General features: G+C 40.4%; 1 protein-coding gene across 2 annotated transcripts in view; it reads right to left on the bottom strand.

Moving 5' to 3' along the window:
* Nucleotides 1–20,513, bottom strand: part of DCAF1 (DDB1 and CUL4 associated factor 1) — a 58,620-nt gene that overhangs the window by 16,590 nt on the left and 21,517 nt on the right. For both annotated transcript variants that reach the window (XM_061617891.1, XM_061617892.1), the window contains exons 8-19: nt 20,213–20,314; nt 18,218–18,376; nt 16,109–16,285; nt 14,724–14,933; nt 13,772–13,941; nt 13,459–13,583; nt 11,061–12,321; nt 10,507–10,705; nt 8,831–8,913; nt 8,410–8,494; nt 5,043–5,276; nt 4,217–4,310 (exon numbers count right to left, since the gene is read on the bottom strand). In XM_061617891.1, coding sequence (XP_061473875.1) covers nt 4,217–4,310; nt 5,043–5,276; nt 8,410–8,494; nt 8,831–8,913; nt 10,507–10,705; nt 11,061–12,321; nt 13,459–13,583; nt 13,772–13,941; nt 14,724–14,933; nt 16,109–16,285; nt 18,218–18,376; nt 20,213–20,314 — 2,899 coding nt within the window. The remainder of the gene's footprint in view (nt 1–4,216; nt 4,311–5,042; nt 5,277–8,409; nt 8,495–8,830; nt 8,914–10,506; nt 10,706–11,060; nt 12,322–13,458; nt 13,584–13,771; nt 13,942–14,723; nt 14,934–16,108; nt 16,286–18,217; nt 18,377–20,212; nt 20,315–20,513) is intronic.

The raw sequence follows: 20,513 nt of genomic DNA on the forward strand, positions 1-20,513 counted from the left end.
TCAGAACATTAGTCATCTAGCTCAGTATTGTCCACGCTGACTGACAGTGGCTCTCCATGGTTTCAGGCAGGTGACATTCCAGCCTTACCTGGAAATGCTGGGGACTGAACCTCGTGCCTTCTGTATGCAAAGCACATGTAACACTGAAACTTTAAACAAAGCTAACAACTTTTAAGCAGGCACTCGCATTTAGCCTTCCCCAGCCTGGTGCCCTCCAGATGTTTTGGACTACAATCCCTGACCCTTGGCCATGGTGGCTAGTGCTGATGAAAGGTACAGACCCAAACACCTGGGGGTCACCATGTGGAAGAAGATTGGAATAGACCATTAGACTACCCTTAAATATTAGACAGGTGCCATCGCTGTTATCTTTTTGGCACCTATTGAAGACCTTCCTCTTTCAACAAGCCTTGTAAGTTGAGATCTTATCCCAGTCTGCTTTTGTGTTGAAATTGCTTTTTAATGTTTTTAACCCTTCTTTAAAAATAACAATATTTTTCACCTTTTTAAAAAAAAAGTCTTCAAAGCTTTTAAAAAAATGTTTTTAAAGCTTCCGGGAAGGGTGACTTAGCCTGTGCCTGCTTTTGAGACGGGCTCCTGCCTCAAAAGAAGCTTATTCAGATATATCAGTCAGATTTTTTTTTTTTTTGACTGATTAAACTTCTCCCGGGTAGGGAGAAACGAAGAGATTAACCTCAAAGCCTATTTTTGTTGGGACGACCAGATCTCATTAATTTATGGGACGAGGTCCAGCCGACGAAGGTGGGACGGATTTTCAACAACAAGCTCTATCTGATAAAGCGAACGTTCATCTTATCTTCTAAGAGAGAACGCACTAACAGGCAAGCACCCTTCTTTCTATATTTTTCTTTTACTTGACTTAAATTGTTGCTGTTTAAAAGAGATTTGCCAGATTGATCGGTTTTTGACATCTCACTGGGGAGCCATAACTTCTCTCTGCTACTCACTAATTAATAGCTTATCTCTGTTTTTGTTGCAAAAAGCTGTCCTGGATTTGCATTCTAAAGATATACACAGAAGAGGGATTTCTATTCCAGATTTTTATTTTGAAGAATATTATATTGTCTGAGACTACTCTCTTTTTGGTCTATTTTATTTTGACGAATCTGTTTCCTGACGACCGCCATTAATTGTTTCGATCCTGGGAACTGCATTTTGTTTACTTAAGCATGGAGAGATAAGGCTGTCTGCTCTGTTTATACTGTGATGTCACCAAGTTTGGAGTATTAACCCAATTGTTGCTGAAATAAGAAGTGGTTTTCCTATATTTTTCTTTTAAAATGGCAATTAAGAAAGTGGCTGAGAATCTGGAAATAACTATGTTTCAGAAAATAATGGATGAGATTGAGATAACGAAACAAAACCTGCGACAGGGTTGTAAGGAGCTGAAAATTGAATTGAGTAAAATGAAGCAGGAGATTAAAGATATAGGGGTCCCTGTGAGAGAGGTGACCCTGGAAGGGGTCCCTGTGAGAGAGGAGACCCCGGAGATTGGAACAAACGTGGAACAGGAAAAAGATTTGGAGTCTATGGACTTTAGAAACAAAATCTATTGTTTGGAGACACAGGAGATTAAAGACATAGGGGTCCTTGTGAGAGAGGAGACCCTGGAGACTGGAACAGGGGTCCCTGTGAGAGAGGAGACCCTGGAGACTGGAACAGGGGTCCCTGTGAGAGAGGAGATCCCGGAGATTGGAACAAACGTGGAACAGGAACAAGATTTGGAGTCTATGGACTTTAGAAATAAAATCTATTGTTTGGAACTCAATGTTATCTCTGAAGAAATTAATGAAGATTCTAGAGATAAAGTTATCAATGGCATGGATAATCTTTTGGACTGGATTGATGTGATGGAGCCCAATATAGAGAAAATCTATGGAATTAACTGCAGCCATGTGACAATGGAAAAACTTTCAAGAGATGACCCAGTGTATTTTGAAAAAAAGAACAGAGATATGATTTTACAGCAGTATTTCAGCAACCTATTCAGAATGGATGGCAAGAAAATATTTGGGATAGAGGTAATTCCCATCAGACTCTTATTATATGACTATGGCTTTGACAGCAAGATTATTATGGAATACTGATAATGGAAGATTGGATACTGAAATTACTGGACTTAACAAGACTACTGAAGATGGAAGATGGAAAATGGAACTAATAGGGATAATAGAACAATGGCTACTGAAATTACTGAACCTAACAGATTCTGATGTGATGGATTAATTGAAATGTTTATTTTGACTATGGTTATGACAATAAGATTATCATAATTAGTAATGAGATGGATTAATCGATATGCTTATCTGGAAAAAAAAATTGATAGATATATTTCTTAAAGAATTGAAACCTCTCTTTGACTTTTTGTGGAAAGAATAAAGTAATGTTTATGAGATTTGATGATTAAGTAAGATAACTACTGGAGGAAAGTGATTTTATAATATGACTTAAGAGACAGGATTGTTATATATTATAGACTTATAACTGATTTGATCTTTGACAAATGGGAAGTCAATATTTTACTCTTTATTTTTTATTTTTCTTTTTTTTTCTTTTCTTTTTTTTTTAATTATTTTTGATTTTGTTTTTTGTCTTTGAATGTTTTATGATTTCGTCTTGTATGTTTTATGAAAATCTGAATAAAAATTATTGAAAAAAAAAATGTTTTTAAAGTTGTTTTGTTTTAATGTATTTTAAAGTCTGTTTTCATGATGTTATAAAGTGTTTTTAGTGCTATTGCTTGCCGCCCTGGGCTCCTGCTGGGAGGAAGGGCAGGATATAAATCAAATAATAAATAACATAAATAAATATTCAAAAAACTATTATAGAAACTGTATTTTTTTTAATTTGAAGAATTTGAGTTACCTGTTAAATAATTATGAATAGGCTTTGGGTTGGGGAGGATGGGTTTGAGAACAAAGGAAACTGAGTAGATCAGCAAGGATAGCAGAAAGAGGCTCCAGATAGAAAAAAGAAACAAGAGGGAAAGGGATGCTCTGGAAGAGGAAATAAGATATCAGGGTGACAGCAGGAATTACTAGAATATTGGGGGGGGATGACCAAACAGGGCTATTTTATTTATTTAACAAAAGTTATATACCTCTTTAACATAAAGACCTCCAAATTGTTTACAAAAACCTTTAAATTATCCATAAAATAGTTAAAAACAAGTAATAAAAATATATATTTAAACAACTAAAATAGCTACTAACTAAAAGAATTAAAACAGATCAACATCTATATGTCAATATGCTTGCCTAAACAAAAAAGTTTTAAGCAAGTGCCAAAAGGAATACAGCGAAGGCACTTGCCTGATGTCAAGAGGCAGGGAGTTCCAAGGAGTAGGTGCTGCCACACTAAAAGAACGATTTCTTACAAGTGCGGAGCGAGTGTTAGGCAGCACTTGTAACAGTGCTTGTTCTGCATATCAAAGTGCTCGATTGGGCACATATGGGATAAGGCGGTCCCGCAAGTAAACTGGTCCTAGACTGTTAAGGCCTTTATATACCAGCAGTAACATCTTGAACTTGGCCTGGTAACAAATTGGTAACCAGTGCAGATCTCTAAGCAGAGGTGTTATTTGCTGACAGGGTCTCACTTCCATCAGCAATCTGGCTGCGGCATTCTGCACTAACTGCAGTTTCTGGGTGCAAGGGAAGCCCCACAGAGTGCATTACAGTAATCCAATCTTGAAGTCACCAATGCCTGAACTACTTGCATGTATTGCAAGCCCCCCAGGAGTCTGCTGCTATCCCATATTTCTACAGCCAGCCAACCCTGTGTAGATTCAGCCCACTTTTTTGAACTGCACATGGGGAATCTGCATACCCTGCTGCCCCCTAGTATACATCCAAATCAGGAGCCTTTTATTTTAGTGTCATAACATGCCACTTGGCATGCCTTGGCTATGTACATTTTTGTTGATTTCTTCTATGCTATAAAGCACAGGAGAAAGAAAAGCTATAGCTACTGTCACAAAGTAGTATATTGCTATTGTCGTTGTTGTTAATTAAATTTCTATCCTGCCCTTCCTCCCAGGAGCCCAGGGCATCAAATTACAAAACAATAAAAAATCTATAAAGCATATTAAAAAACAGAACATCTTTTAAACAATCATAAAAGCAAAACATCTTAAAAAGAAAACATTTTTAAAAACAAAATATAGAAGATGGCATCTTACTAATGGGCATCTTACCTCCATACATAACTGTTCCAGTATGGTTGAAGACTACACGACACTGATCCAAGGCTGGCACTGTGTGCAGCAAGTGGAAAGTTCGCAAGTCCCACTGGGGAATGTGTTAGGGAAGATTCCACACAATCGTCTATTACACACTTTTAGCAGCACTTCCCAAGATCTGGAGCCTTCCTCCAAAATCTAGCCCAGCCTTCCCCAACCTGGTGCCCTCCGTATGTTTTGGACTAGAGCTCCCATCGGGCCCGGCAAGCATGGCAAGCATCAGAGATGATGGGAGTTGTAATCCAAAACATATGGATGGCACCAGGTTGGGGAAGGCTTACCCTCAAGCCCAGTTGATCCATCTTCTCTGACCTAATTCTGATCTGCCACTCTCAATAACAAATTCAGAGTCAAACAAGAGACATATGTAAATAGTCTAATGAAAGTATGCACATTTTCCCTCAGTTTGCATGAGAAATTCTTGTTACAGAATAAGAGCTTCCAAAATGTTAAGTGCTTTTGATACAAAATTATAGAATGGACAAATTCAGAGGGCCTAGAACTGGCAATGCTGTAAATTCTGTTCTATGTAGGAGACACCCTGGATTCATTTTCTACAGTATCACTCGCAAAGCTCTTTGTCCCACCTATGGAGGATCTGAACTAACATTGCAATATGCACAGTCAAGAACATCAATCCAAGCTATTACTACAGCCTTAGTCTGAAGAATCCTATTCTTGCATTTCATCTGATAGAACAAGAAATGTTACACCACATTCTGCAGTCAACCTAAGCTGTTTAATATTCCTGTGCAAGTCACAGCTCAGGCAAAAAGGATACAATTTCTGTGTTGACTATGACTTCCAGCCCATTTGGATGAAAAACACCACTGATTGTCATATTGAACTTATCAAACTTATGTATAGCCTGTGCAGAGCGGACATCCCAAAGGACACCATCATTTAAGACAAGGTCATCTGTGGGGTTAAAGGTGGCACAATTCTTCTTGTAGTTGTTTGCAAGATCTGGGTTAAACAGAGTCAATAGCTTGTTGCCTGTCTGAATATCATAGATCTTTTAGATTAAAAAAAAGAAAAAAGAAAAAATAGTCAAGATCTGCAGGTGGTTTGTATCTAAAGAGAAAAAAGTATGTGCAATTATTTGAAAATCATTTCTAGCAGATGGCCATCTGCCCTCAATTTTACTAGTTCATAATCATTCTCTGCGGGAGTGCTTAGTGCATCCATTCTGTTTTCTGATTGTGCCAAGAAATCATTACACACACTACTATGGCAGATAGTACTACTACACTACTATACCCTTAGGACGACAGTCGCTCGTTAAGGTTGAGGCAAGTATGCTTCATTTGCTAGCTTATAAGGAATAGACAAATTATTTGCATTGTTTCCTACCTCCCTTTGTAAAAGGCTACATGTTAGAAGTACACTCTATGAATTCTAAGGAGGGCTGTCTCTTCATAGATTACCATACTATCACCATTCAAGAAAAGCAAATAGCAGGAACTTCACCAGTTTAAAAGAGCCCTCTTCCTTTCCTAGTTCTTGAATGAAATCATTTTCGCTATGTCACTATATATTTCACTATAACCTTGATACTCTCAATTACTCCGTCTCTCCTAAATTTACACATTCCTCTTTGAGAAAAGCAGCAACGTAATAATTTTAGCTGAAATAACTACAACACTGCACTGTTAAATGACAGCTGCACTTAAGTTTTATAGCTAAAGATATACACCTGTTGGCCAAAGGGGCAAAGCACTTTTGTCCTGTTCCAGAGAGGTAGCCATGTTAGTATGCTGCAGCAAAAAATAACAATTCAAAAATGAAGAGTTTTGTAGCACTCTTACAAGACAATTATGGCATAAGCTTTCATCAAATGAACTCTAGTTCACAAAAGCCCACACCATAATAAATTTGTTAGTCTTTTAACACACTACAGAGAGTCAATGTAGGGTAAGTTTTTTTAAAAAAAGTTAAACATTTCTATTTCAGCCACTTTTAATTATTCCCTGCGGCTTTGTTGTTTTTACTTCTGTGCTCTATACAGCACTTCACACACAGCTGCTACTTAATAGTAATATTTTCAATGTGCACAAGTCTGTTTCAGCACAGGAATAGTTCCTGTGACTTCTCCAAATTTTAACCAGGTAACCAAGAAGAACCCTTCACAAATGAAGCTTGTGGTAGGTCTCCAAGCTGGGACAGCATGAGGCTTTTACAGCAGTGTAACATTCACTATTGCTCATTTACTATGAAATTTCGTTCCTCTAATTGCCAGAGAACGCTCTAAAAGTTCACAAGCTGAAGTAAAGTTTAATGCATAGAAAAATGTGCTGGGATGTCTCAAGTCTGTTATAGGAAACAGCTCTAGCTGATATGAGTGATAGTGGGTTACATAATAAGGAAGTTACTATAGAAGGATTCCCTGTACCACATAGAGGAGGGGTTCACAAACAGTGGTTCACTGACCACCACTGGTCCACAAGCTTCATTCAGGTGTTCCGTAGAATGTCCATATTAAATATTCATATTTTTAATTGTATTTTTATTGCTTCTTTAATTTCTTATACTGTATTTTATTGTATTACAATTTGAATTCTGTGGAATGCAAACTGAAATAAAACATAACAGAAGAAGCAATAAAAATACAATTAAAAATCATACCGCATCTAGCACAGTGTATTTCAATTGCAACAACAGCCAGAAATATCATTAAGTGGTCTGTGGGGGAAAAGTCTGGGAACACTGTCATAGTGAAGGAAAGCATCACAAAATGAAAAGACAGATGTTAGCATTCTGAAGTATGTCAAAAAGCTTTTTGCAGACTCATTTTCTTTAAAATTATTTACATATATATGCTTAACTGGAAAGCAGACTATCTTCTGAACATTTGCCTTTGTTTCTTTTACCCTTTTCTCAGATACATTTCATTTACAAGATCCCTGAAATACTAATTTCCCTTTGCTGAAGCCAAGAATAAATGTTTTTAGATGGTTGCCTCACAAATGACCAGATCACGAGGTGAGATCAGATTTCTCTCAAAGGCTAAGAGAAGGAACAGTAAGGCAACACAGAAATGCACTTTGTTTAAATGCAAATATATAGGGAAATCAACAAAAGAGCAAGGAAATTTACGAAGAATTTGAATAGATTTATGCTTTATGACATTTGTTTTCCCAAAGGGAGAAAGTCCCTGACATTAAACTCTGCTTGACATTGTCACCTTCAGATTGCTTCTCCGAATACTGAAGAAACAATAGAAATGTTCTATCAAAATTACTAGTTCATTTTCATCTATCCTGAAATAAAGTACCATCATAAAGTGAAATCTACAGATTCTCTTTAAAATCTCCAGTAACTTATTTCTCAGTTAATGAGGAAGCACTTAATGATATATAACCCCCCCAAAAAAAATTAAGATGTAATTCCAGAAAACATCCATGAAAATCAACTAGGCTAGGCATTGTGGGTACCCAAAGGAAGAGCAAGAGTTACACCTGGAGGTCACCTAAACTAGCCTCCATAAAGCTGATTCCAGCACCTGACCCAGTATCACCAGCATCAATACTGTTCTCTCACTGTAATATCTGAACTAATTGCTGGATCTCTTTCAAGCAACATCAGACTAGTCAGCCTTCTCTAACTCATTTTTCACTTAGGCAGCACTTCTTTTTCTGTTGTATAGTATCTATATTTGACTGCTGAATTATATTTTTATTAAAGACATAGGAACACAAGAAGCTGCCTGATACTGAGTCAGACCACTGGCCCATCTAGCTCTATACTGTCTACTCTGCTGGTAGCAGCTCGCCAGGATTTCATACAGAGGTACAGCCCTACCTGGAGATGCTGGGGAGTGAACCTGGGATCTTCTGCATGACAGCATTTGCTCTATCACTGAGCTACGGCCCTTCCCTGGTCCAGCATTTCAATTCATTAAACTCAGTATGAATTGTATGCTCTACATCAGGGATGGAGAACCTATGATCCTCCAGATGTTGCCAATGATCAGGGATGATGAAGACTGTAGTCCAACAACATCTAGAGGACAAGTTTGTCATCAATACTCTAAGTAGTGTTTTGAAGTTCTTCCCATTTTAAGATATGGAAGCGGTTTGCAATCTGCTTTAACGTGCCACATTTAAGATTACTTCACTGGCTTCAGAGATTCTGCAAGTGTTACTTACATGGGCAATGTCCCCCTTTGTGCCAATAACTCTGTCCTGAGAGTGCTTGCTGAACTCCACATAGTGGTCATCTGTGAAGGAATGCCTGCACAGGAGAATCAAATGCTCAACGAATGGCAAAAAGATCAAAGTAACACTTTTCTTAAGAATCATTCTGTGCACCTACACATAGCACTTTTAACGCATTATTGCATCACGTAATACATAATACTAGTTCCTCAGTTAATTATTGAAGGTAGCCACTTCCCTGCTACTATAAATATCCAGCTCCCTCCACTACTAGGGCAAACTCTATCATCAGTCCATTATGCATTTGAATAAATTTCTAAGGTATGCCCAAGTCCACAGGATTATAGTCACTTTACACATTGCTCCTTTAATGGTCTATAAGTAGCAAAAACACAGTAAAGAGTGCACATACTTGGTTTCAAAGACAGACTTCATTCCCCACAAGGCAGACAAAGGCTGGCTCCATGAAGCAGATGTCAGCAGTAAAGAACCATCCTTGGTTTAGGGGAGACAACACAAAGAAGCAAAAGTGTATTGTTGTTATTATGCATTCCTGTTCAGCACAACGTTGGGAGAATTCTGCCATTTTGTTTTGGAAAGAAAGAAAGCTATCAGTGCTGCTAAGTGTGCCACAACAGAAACAGCATTTTTGGTAGATAACAATATTGCCAATTAAGGGTCAATATCACCACATTTGTCATGCAGGTAAATCCATCTATCATGTGATGGGTCGGCTGGGTCAAGCGGCCACTGCAAATGAGTTGTCCTGAGCAAAGTTTCATCATTGCTATCACCAGTTCCTGGAAATCACAAGCAGGAGAGCACTACTGCACTTAGGTCCTGCTTGTGGACTTCCTACAGGCATCTAGATGGCCACAGTGTGAACAGGATGCTGGATTAGATGGGCCTTTGACCTGATCTAGCAGGGCTCTTCTTACGTTCTTATCATGCACAGTGACATGGGAGTAAGCTTTTCACACAAGCAACTTAGAACAGGAGTAACCAACAGGGTACCACTACCAACTCTCATTTTTCCTGATCCCCAGCCATGCTGACTGAAGCTGGTGGGAGTTTTTGCCCATGACATCAGGATGGCACCACATTGGCTGACTTAGAACTTTGACGACTGACAGTTAACAAACTTATCCTAAAATCTCTCTCCCGTGACCTCTGGCAGTGGAATATGGAAAGTGAACAGCCCCTGTGCCTTGCAAACAGGGGCAGAATCTAGGAAACTAATCTTTCCTTCAAACTTTTGCACTTTCAGATTTAAAATGTTGTTTTCCTGTTTAAATATATATTACACCCATTTCTGCCACATCTCCCTCCCAAACACATATTATCATGCATAATGACTGATCTCCCTTTCCCTGCTACAAAGTATTCTATGAGACTGAAACTGACAAGTAGTTATTTGTGTGTTTCCACCACTCCCCCTATGTTACTCTTTCATATTAATCGCAAACCACTTGAATAATATACAGTAGGGCCCTGTTTTTGGCACCCTGCTTTTCGGTGTTCCGCTAATACGGCGGTGCCAGCAGGGCAATCAGCTGTAGCATGGGGAGCTCTCCCTGCTACAGCTGATCACTGTCAGCTGGAGTACGGCGGCTGGAATACAGTAGGGCCCCACTTTCCGGCAGTTTTTGCTTTTCAGCGGGGCCTAGAATGTAACCTGCCATATGAGTGGGGCCCTGCTGTACTGGATATTTGAGACTGATGACAAATTACAGAAAGCAATCACTAAAAATGCCACTTATACCAATAAATTCACCCCATAGCACCCAGTCTAAGAGTAAGCTGTTGTACCACTACACTACCAACTCATGGTAAAGTATGTCTATGTGAAAGGAACATCTGAAATAGGGAGGGAAGCCATTAAGCATGTCTGTTATATAAACAAGCCTGAATTAGAGGAGAGGTTTCTGTTGCTTAATTTTAGTTCAGATTCCTTGCTGTTGTTAGTGGGTTAGCTCCGCTTGCTGATTCTCAAGGGAGTCTTGTCTAAGATCTGTATCATTCATGAAACCTAGAACCACAAGGTTGTTATGGCACAGATATCCACAGTGCCATATTAACATTCCTTACCCTAGAAGGCTCAAGGTGTGTGATGGCAGAGTTGTGGCACTTATAGCTAGCCTCCTCCTGCCCACTAAAAACATTGTAGAGTTTCAGGTGCCCTGTGCAAGTGCCCAACATCAGAAATCGCTCCCGCGCAGAAAATGCACAACATGTAAAACCACTTTCATCTTCATTTGCTTCCCGGAACACAGAAATTGGGCGGAACCTGGGAATTGAAAGAGTAATTGAGTAAGAACGTGAACTTTAAGAAAGGGGAAAGAAAGGAGAGTGAGCCATGACCAAACACGGTCAAAGCTTGAAAAATACATGCAATAGCCTGCTAGATTGGAAGGCATGGCTTCAGCTTTCATCTAAAGGGAAAAGAATATTCTATAAATGCTTCAAACGTGGAAGATGCCGGAGAAAACTATCAGTAGAGGAAAAACAAGAAATGACATCTCAAAATCTTCCTAGAACCACGAGTTTCTTCCAAAATGCAGCCTGGCACCCAAATCCACTTTTAGAAAGCAGGACCAAAATTCCTGCCCTATAGGAATTCAGAAAAAAAGAAGTCATCTTACCTGCTGAATATAAGGTGTCTGTCGAAACACCCACCATCTACCCCGCCATACTTTGGAAAGGCTGCCCTGCGGGTCAGCCGCGAGGTAAAGTTAGTTGGCGCTTGGCGCCTCTGTTTTGGTTCAGGACACTGGTGGGGTGTAAAAAGAGAGAAAGGAGGGCAAGTGGCCACAGGGTTCTTGCAGCGAGCATGTTGCTCCCTCAGGTACTCTGTGATTATACTGTCCAGCGTGGGAGGGGAAGGGAGGTGCCTATCGAGCTGTTTTTTAATAGCTGGGCTCTGGCTGTAGGCGCCATGGTCTGATTTTTGCCGAAGCACTCTGATTTTCCTGCCATTGCAGGGAGACGGCCTCTCTCGGACAAAGCTAATCCTGCCAATCAAAGGAGAGCTGGTGGCATGAGATGGGCCTGGGAGAGCAAGTGAGCCCTGGCAGGCAGTCTGCCTTGGCTGGGCATGGACAGAGGTAGCAGTGGGACCTACAGAAGGATGGTTAGTCAACCGGGCTGCAATGCCATTTGCTATACGAGGGGTACGAGGCAAAGGCACAGGAGAAGCAGTAGCAGGAACAGGAGTGAAGGCGGAAGAATGAGAAGCCGCCGTCATGGGTAGATCTGCCTCCTTTGTAAGGATGGTAGCAGTTTCTCCCAGCCCTTTAGAGATGAGATGGTTCCTGATCAAAAGCAGCAGCTCCTTCTCAGGAAACGAAATCCTCGACTGAGCCACCACATCTGCTTTCTGCAGTCGAGCCAGGGAGACATCTGTCCCAATCAGCAAGGGTTTTCCAGAGACACGTTCTATCAGCTCAGCAGCATACTTGCAGAACTTCACATGCTCACTGCGCTTATCCTGAAGCACAGGCTCCTTCATCAACTGCTGGATCTGGCAGCTGCTGAAGAGAGGCAACTTGCTGATGATCTGTCGAACTGTACTGCTCCGGGACAACCCAACCAAGGCTTTGCAGGCCAATGCTCGGATCTGGTCCGCATCTGTAATGGGCATTTTCACAGACAGCAAAGACAACAGCACTTTGATGCCATTGTTAGACTGCACTACATTCCACATCTTGGCCAGAGTGTGCTCACTGCTCCTGGGTGCCTGGGGGAGCATCCGTCGAGGAGTGCCAGAGATGAATTTGCCAATGCTGGAGATGCGATTATCTGGGCCACACACACAGTTAATAATGATCTGAAGGGCCGACTTCTGGATTTCTGCATCATGAATAAAGAATTCGCCTTCAGCAAGCCCCAGGATGATGCTGACACCTAACAAAAAGCAGGGATTTAGACTGGATTGTTAGCCTGTTCAAGTACGACAAGATTAATGCAAGAGACATTAAAGAAGTAGTTGTTGCTCTCCCATGGTTCCATCCTGTGGAACACACACACTCACACACACACACACGAGTAAGAACTTGGTGCAGAATGGCCAAAAACAACATGCAAGTCAGAGTTTCATTCTGATGTCCTGTTTACCCCATTCTCTCAGAAACCTTTTCATGGAACCCATGCCTAAACAATGCTAGTTCCCCGCTGTATTTATCCAGTGACCTGACACAGTTAGCTGCAGGTTGTACACTGGTGATTCACAGCCAAGCAATTCAGATGAACATGGACACCAACATGGGGACAGAACAAAGGATTCCTCCGATGTCACCATTATGGAAATCAGATAATGCACAACAGTTAGAAAGAAGCAAACGTGGTGTGTGCTTCTGCAAGTATTTTTAACTGAAGGTAAAACAATGAATAAAAGGCTTTCATCACTTCTATTTCTGTTTAAAATGTTACAGTAGACACTACCAGACAAATGACACACTCAGGTGTATACAGAAGGCCTGTCCTGGTTCAAAATAAAGGTAAGAAAGATCCTTTGTTATTGTGCTCAGAACTGAAATGCTTAGAAATCAAGAATTTATGCTGTTATGTTGATTCTTTAAATTTAAATAGCATTATTGTGAGCCACTTTGAGCGTTGTTTTCTGTAGAAAAAGTGACAAAGACATGAAATCTGTTCCTTCCACTCTTCACCATGCTTAGCACTCCTTGTCCTGATATTTTAGAACCCAGCAGATGGGTAGAACTAATACATCTGCAAGCTGTGAATCCAAGATGCAGCAAATGGGAAAAATCAATCAAGAAGATCTGGACATATCGCAACAGCCCCTCCTCAGGATCTGGAATTGCCAGTCCAATTGTGCACTTAATTGTAGATCACGTCCAAGATTGATGATTATAACAAAAATAAAATGACACAGATCACATTTACTTTAGTCTGTCACTGAGCTAAAATCCTAGCCATGCATAGTTTAGGAAACCTAACAAGTATTGAAAATTTCAGCAACTAGTGAAATGATTTATAAAGGAAAGATACCAACAAAGGAAGAGGCCAGGTTCTACATACCCACAATGGAAATAGAAGTTCCTCCCTCATCCACCGTATCCACCGCCTCTGCTAACTGTAACTGGATTTTTGGAACCACAGTAAGGATGGCCAGAACATCCAAAGCATAACGTACTGTGTCATTTCTTGAAAACAAAAGCAAACCAACTATAATTTGAAAGACAGACATTAACTACATAACATAGACAGAGCCATCATACCAGCAGTCACTCTGGGCTAGAAGAATATGCATGTGGCAGATGCTTGCCTGGGGCAACTAACAGTGCAAGCAAAGCAAGTTACAAGGTTGTGTTATATTCTATCATTTTCTCACCTAGCATAGTAGGTCTTCCAGTTGCATGCTATTGAAATAAGTTGGAGCATGAGCTGCACACAAGAGAGCTTGAGAAAGACCTCTGCTGGGTCCCAATAGAGCTGTCCCGGCCCATATTCTATGAGAAACTCCATCATCTCTACAATCTGTTCATGTGTGTAGGAACAAGCCTGCAAGGAGAAGGAAGCATTCAAGTAGTCTTATCATCCAGTACTTATAGAAGGCTACTATCTTATGCTCCTTAGATCTACTACGGCCTTCTGGGAAGGGAGATCTAGAACTGAGGTGCCACTGCAAGAAAAGTCACTTGAGGAACTAACTTTGCACAGGAGGGCACATAAAACAAAGCTTCATCTGTTGATCTGAAGGCTCACATAGAGGAAGACACTGATGATGATAGAGCTTCAGGCATAATAACCATTAGTTTAAATATTTAAGATTTGTATCCCACCATTCTGATAAAAAAACTCACACACTAAAACCAAATGATACAAAAAATATTAAAGATGACAGTGTGAGATTAAAATCTAGGGGGGGAAACTATGGATGCTGGGGAAAGCTTGCCTAAGCAACACTGCTTTGCCCACATGACAAAAAACAGAAGGGAGGGGGCCAAAGGAATTGTCCATGAAAAAGAATTCCAAAACTGGAACAGAGCCCCTCCCCCACCAAAAAAATAAATACAGTGGGATTGAGCAAAAACTGGCATAATGTGTTCCTACATCCAGCTGACTACATCAGGAGCAACACTACAGAGAACCTGACAGAAATCAGCCCATCAGATTACCAAAGCATGGACAACCAGAGTCATACCTTCGCCCATCAGGAAGGAGTGCAGTCAACGTGTAAGATTTAACTGACTAACAGCACTTCTTGAGGTATTTTTTGAAGGCAACATTTCAAGAGTGACAAGGTCAAAAATTCATCTTCCTCTGCAAAACACAATACTCACCTTATACGGAGGCTGTGGATGGACCAGAATTCCACCTTCTGTGCGCTGGAGCGACTGCTTCACCTGTTCCACTTTGATGGCAAGATGTGCCTCAAAATACCTGCGCATGGCCATACAAGTGTGTTTTCCAGTCTGGCGGCTAGCAAAAATCTCATCATCACTTAGTAGTGCACCTTGGGTTTGCAGGTTTAAGATATCAAGAGTGCTAATCTACAAGGAAAAAGAAATATTTTTGCCATGATGTTACTCCTCATGCCTAAAGGCTCATCCTTCTTTTTAATTCAAAGAAAATAACTAGATCAGCCAAAGAAAACCTGTGCCAAGAAACTGCATTAATTGTCAGAGTTTTCAAAACATACAAGCATCTTGACAAAGCAGGTCTCATAAAAGTAACCAGAGTTTGTTTATTTGCAATTAAAGAATCACTGTTCACGTTTTAAAAATAGTATATAATATATCAGGAAAGACTGAATCAGGAAAAGGGAGAAGAACAGGGGAAAGAGTATTATGCCACTGTAGCTGGCCTGCAAATTCATGCAGTAACAAAACTCTTTAATTTAATTGTTAAATAAAGCAACTACGTCAATATTCTGCTCACCTTATTACCAAAGAGACCCCATGTTCTCTCTCTAACAACAGCCACATACAATGGCTATGCTTACACACAGTGCTAAAACATGCTTTAACACTAGGGAATGACCCTCCACGAGCAAAGTCTCAGAATTAGCTCCCGCCTCCTCTTCCCACATGGCCAGGAAGAGAACTTCCGCCAAGATTTGTTTCATTTTCAAAGACGTGAATTCTGGTTTACAAGAAGCAGAATTCATAGGCAGATTTCTAAACAAGCCAACTCCAACCATGGGTTACGAAGCTGGCTTGTGGAGGCTCCTTGCCATCTCCTCTTACCAAAGTATTGCAGAAAGAAGGACACCTTATAAATGGTGAAAGGGTATACCGGGGGGGGGACCTCCTGCCTCCTGGCCTAATTAGGCCCAGTAGGGTTCCTAATTTGACCTGCAAGGCAGTTTTCCCCAAATCATGCCAAACACCTAGCATCATATGTGATGTCAGGTATGGGGCAGGTGAAGTCGCGGAATTGCCTAGTGTAGGCAATGAGGCTGTTCTCAGCGCCTTTAGCACTGAGAGGGAACCCCTTTGAACTCACCACCTGCCCTCATAAAGACCCGAAACAATCTGTCAAAGTTGGCCCAAAGCAGGTGGGCAAGGTAAGGATCTGACCCACCCCTGCCCATGCCTTGTGCAATACAGGGCCAACTTAGGTAGGACACTTGCCAGTGGCACAGAACACCCAATTCCACTTCAAGAAAAAGACAGATGTTCTGAGAAAATCCCTGAAAACATGAAAAAACGGCTGTAACACTTACCAAGTTAACTAGGCGTCGTAAGCCATCATGCCTATCAAAGAGCTCCAACACCGCACGGAATGAGAAACAAATAGAGAAGAACATGGTAGCATGGCAGCAGCCTGAGGCATGAGAGCATTCCATCAACCACAAGGTGTAGTTTACAACATCTGATAACACGTGGTGATGCATACATACCTAAGAAGAAGAAGATGCAATCACAATCCTCACTTCTACTCATGGCAACTGGGTTTCTGCTTTACCTCCTAGCTTAGCCCCACACCACAGTCATGAAGAGGCTATCTCATAATTCACTTGCAATCTCAGCTACAGTCACTACACCCACCTTCAATCCTTTGATTCTTGTATCTGATGAAGCTCCTTGGACAATGGTTGGGATACAAATGTAGTGATTAATAAATCCAAGTTAAAACAGAAAGCAGCTACTGAAGGAAATAAACCCTCACATTTAATAAGAATATATGTGCTCTATGCTTGAAAGCTAAGAGAGAAAAAATGGTTATAATCAAATTCAGAAACACATATAACACAGTTATGATGCCAACTGAGAAGCATCACGAAGATTGTTGCAATCCTTCTCAGATGCTGGATATACCAGCCTCAAAAAGAACTATATCAGGGGTTTCCAAATTGTGGTCCATGGACCAGTAGTGGTCCGTGAACTCAATTCAGGTGGCCTGCAGTGTGTCTGTGAAGAACAGCAGAAGCAGGAGCTGTGAACAGTGGGCGTAGCACATTCAATGTTCATTCTGATTTTTAATTGTATTTTTATGTCTTCTTTCTTACATTGTATTTTATTATTTATTATTGTATTTATATTGTATTATATTATACACTGAATCCACAGAATTCAAACTGCAATACAATAAAATACTATATATAAGCAATAATGGACTGCCTTCAATTTGACCCCGACTTATGGCGACCCTATGAATAGGGTTTTCATGGTAAGGGGTATTCAGAGGGGGTTTACCATTGCCCTCCTCTGAGGCTGAGAGGCAGTGACTGGCCCAAGGTCACCCAGTGAGCTTCGTGGCTGCGTGGGGATTTGAACCCTGGTCTCCCGGGTCGTAGCCCAACACCTGAACCACTACACCACACTGGCTCTCTATAAGCAATAAAAGCAGCAATAAATAAAGAATTAAAATCATGCAGCATCTAGTATAGTGCATTAAAATTGGAACAACAGGAAGAAAAATCATTAATTGGTCCAAGAATCTCTCAGCAATTTGGAAGTGGTGTGTGAGGGGAAAAGTTTGGGAACCACTGAGCGATACAAATATCCATCCTATATTACATGTTTGAGTGAAAGGCAACTAAGTCCATTGATTTCAGTGGGTCTACTCAGAGTATGACTAATGTTGGATCTCATCCTATGTTTATCATTATTGTTGTCCTTGGAGTTCAACTGGTGTGTGCACAGACTTAGATGGAGACAGTGAGCTCAATGAGTGTGAGGCATGTCCCATTCACATCAATGTCAAGACAAGTCATGTGCACACTAGGAAGAAACATATGAAGCCCAACACTGAAGATTACAGAGCCATCTATGCAAACATCACAGTCATGTTGAACTTTTACTGTTGATCTGATCTCACTTTCCGCACTCTTAGTGAACTGAGGCAGATTCTTACAGACTATTGATGACTGACAAATCATTATCCTATTAACAGCTGCCACATGAGCAAGATGAAAACAGCATATGAGAGAAAACCGTATGTGATTAAAGTACATGATCAGGATATCATGAAGTAATTCCAGTTCCCATATGAAAACCATGCTTGTGTGAATTCACCCAAGGAAGATCCTGCTGGGTTAGGGGGAAAGCCCTTTTGCATGCAAAAGGCAGAGCACCTGAGTTTTGCAGATCTCTCCTACTCAATGCAGCCCCCTTTGCTCCTCAAAAGATTCCCTTGAGGGCTGGGGCAGCCTCTGGAAGAGTACAGGATATTGCATAGACTACAGGGGTGCAAATGATAAGGGGATTGGTAAAGATGGGGTGCCTTAGCTTTCACTAATGACAGTGTTTCCACTAATGTAAAATTGCTGCTGGATACAAATCAGCATAAATGGAATTTACAATAATCTGTTAGCACAATGGGATCTTACCCTTTCCATGGCATCTTGATTGTAAGACAAATAATATAAACACATGGAGACACCTGTAGCTGCCATGGAAGGACGAGGAATCTCCAGTAGCTTCTGTACTCCCCCATGAGCAACAAACTCTGTCGCAAATTTGTTATGGAGCAGCAGTGATGCCAAATACTATGAATAGAAACACAAAGTCAATGTTGAAATGACTATCCATCTCTCAGTATTCTCTGATAAAAGTGAAAATCCTCTTCTCTGCAATTTGTACAGAGCAGCAAAGGAAAGAGGAAATTTTGTCTGCACCTGCTGCCTTAGGTCAAAAATATAGTTTTGGTATAATAAGAATACCTTCCAACTCAAACTCCTATACATAGCATAATCAACTTTGTAAAGCAGCCATCAGACATTTGCCTACATTATAAAACACAAAGTTGATCTGGAATATTAATGTATTTCAATGAGAAAACACAAGTGACAGACCCCATGCCATTCCGATGCTTCCCATAAGCTCATTTCAAATCAAAACCTTACAAAACTTACAGTCTTGAACTCAGAAATGCTTGCTTATCAACCCTCTAAATTTTCATGGCAATACACAACACACTCAGAGAAAATTGAGAGTTCAAAGTGTAGTGAAAAAAACCAGTTTTTTCTGTCAAGAGTCCTCATAATTTGTTGAAATTAATTAAAAATCAGCCATGTTCACAGAGTACCTGTAATCTTATTACTGATCTTGCCCCATACTCTGACCTGTATCTTCTGCAGTTTAAAAGTTTAAAAAATGCCTGGCCAATTTTTAATTAATTTAAGAAATTTAGCATGGATTCAATGATAAGCCCGGGCATGCTCAGTAAGAACCAACTGTCAGTGTTCTAAAAGCCAGACTCGCAGCTGTTTGGCTTGGCTAATCAGGGGGCCACACCCACACCAGACCTTTATTTCACTTCAGACAATCATGGCTTCCCCCAAAGAATCCTGGGAAGTGTAGTTTGTGAAGGGTGCTGAGAGGAAACTCCTATTCCACTGACACAGCTCCAGTGGGCAGAGTGGTTTAACAGTCAGCCACTCTGATTGAAGCTCTGGGAGTGAAACAGGGCATCTACTAGCAACTCTCAGCACCCTTCACTAACTACAATATCTCAGAGGGGAAGTCAGGTCTCCTGCTCCCCTGGTGCATTCACTATAGCTGCCCAATTTCCCTGCTTTTTAAAGTTTGGTAGAAATATCTCTTGGCTATAGTATGTTCTTAAACCGCAAGGGTTTTTTGCCTATTTGTGAATCAGGATTACAATCAAACCTAAGCCTGAATGCACCTGCTCTTAATTATTAGATTTTTTAAACCTGTAGCCTTAAGCACAGTGATTTTATTGAATGTTCATGTTGTTGTAAACTGCCTTGAAACTTTTAATGAAAGATGGCATAGAAGAGTTTAAAATAAATAAAAATAATCCAAAGCATTCAAAGGAAAAAAAGTTCATGTAGAATACGAGATACTCCCTGACCCTATAAAAAAGACTTATCAGAAATGTACGTGCTCAAAGTTGATTACGATTTTGGCACCAGTTAGTCAACTAGATATACAGGTCCAAAATTATTTACTTCAGTGACAAATACAGAAAAATAACTGGCACACTACCACCACTGGTTAACACCTTGCTATGCCTTTTTTTAACACTTGTGTGTGTATGCAGGTATGCACATGCACATTTATTTCAGTTTCATGATAAGAATGAATAGAGAACAAACAAAATACAACAATACAATATAGAGCAGTCATACAGATTCCTGTCAAGATTAATACACGTTTCACTGGTCCAACAATAAAATAAAGTGCCAAGTATAAGATCCATAATTTAATGGAGAGTTGCAATATATATAGGAATACATCAAATACAGATTAAACACAGGAAACCACTCCACAGTGTTCCATGTGCTGTGGATGGGTTCCAGTCATGGTCTCTCTTGGGTATATATGAAATAAAACTGTGCCATTGTTCATCGGTCATTTACCTTTAGGGCTTCAAAAGTGAGCAGTACATCATTGGTCCGTTTCAAATCAATATAGAACATCATCAGGTCTCTTGATCCAAGTTGCATAAAGATAGGCAGCAGCTGAGACAAGCAAAATATTTGTTCACTTTCAAAAAATGGGGGGGCATTTTCAATGATATTATTTCCCCTACCTCAAACTTTAAATGCAAGTGAATACTGACAACATTCAGGATCTATTTCTGCCAAGTAACCCTACCTTGTATCTCTTACTGCTCACCTAACAATTTCCTTCCTGACATTTTTTGATTAAGGAGGCTGC

Source organism: Rhineura floridana, chromosome 3 (genome assembly GCF_030035675.1).
Source record: "Rhineura floridana isolate rRhiFlo1 chromosome 3, rRhiFlo1.hap2, whole genome shotgun sequence".
Classification (NCBI taxonomy): Eukaryota; Metazoa; Chordata; class Lepidosauria; order Squamata; family Rhineuridae; genus Rhineura; species Rhineura floridana.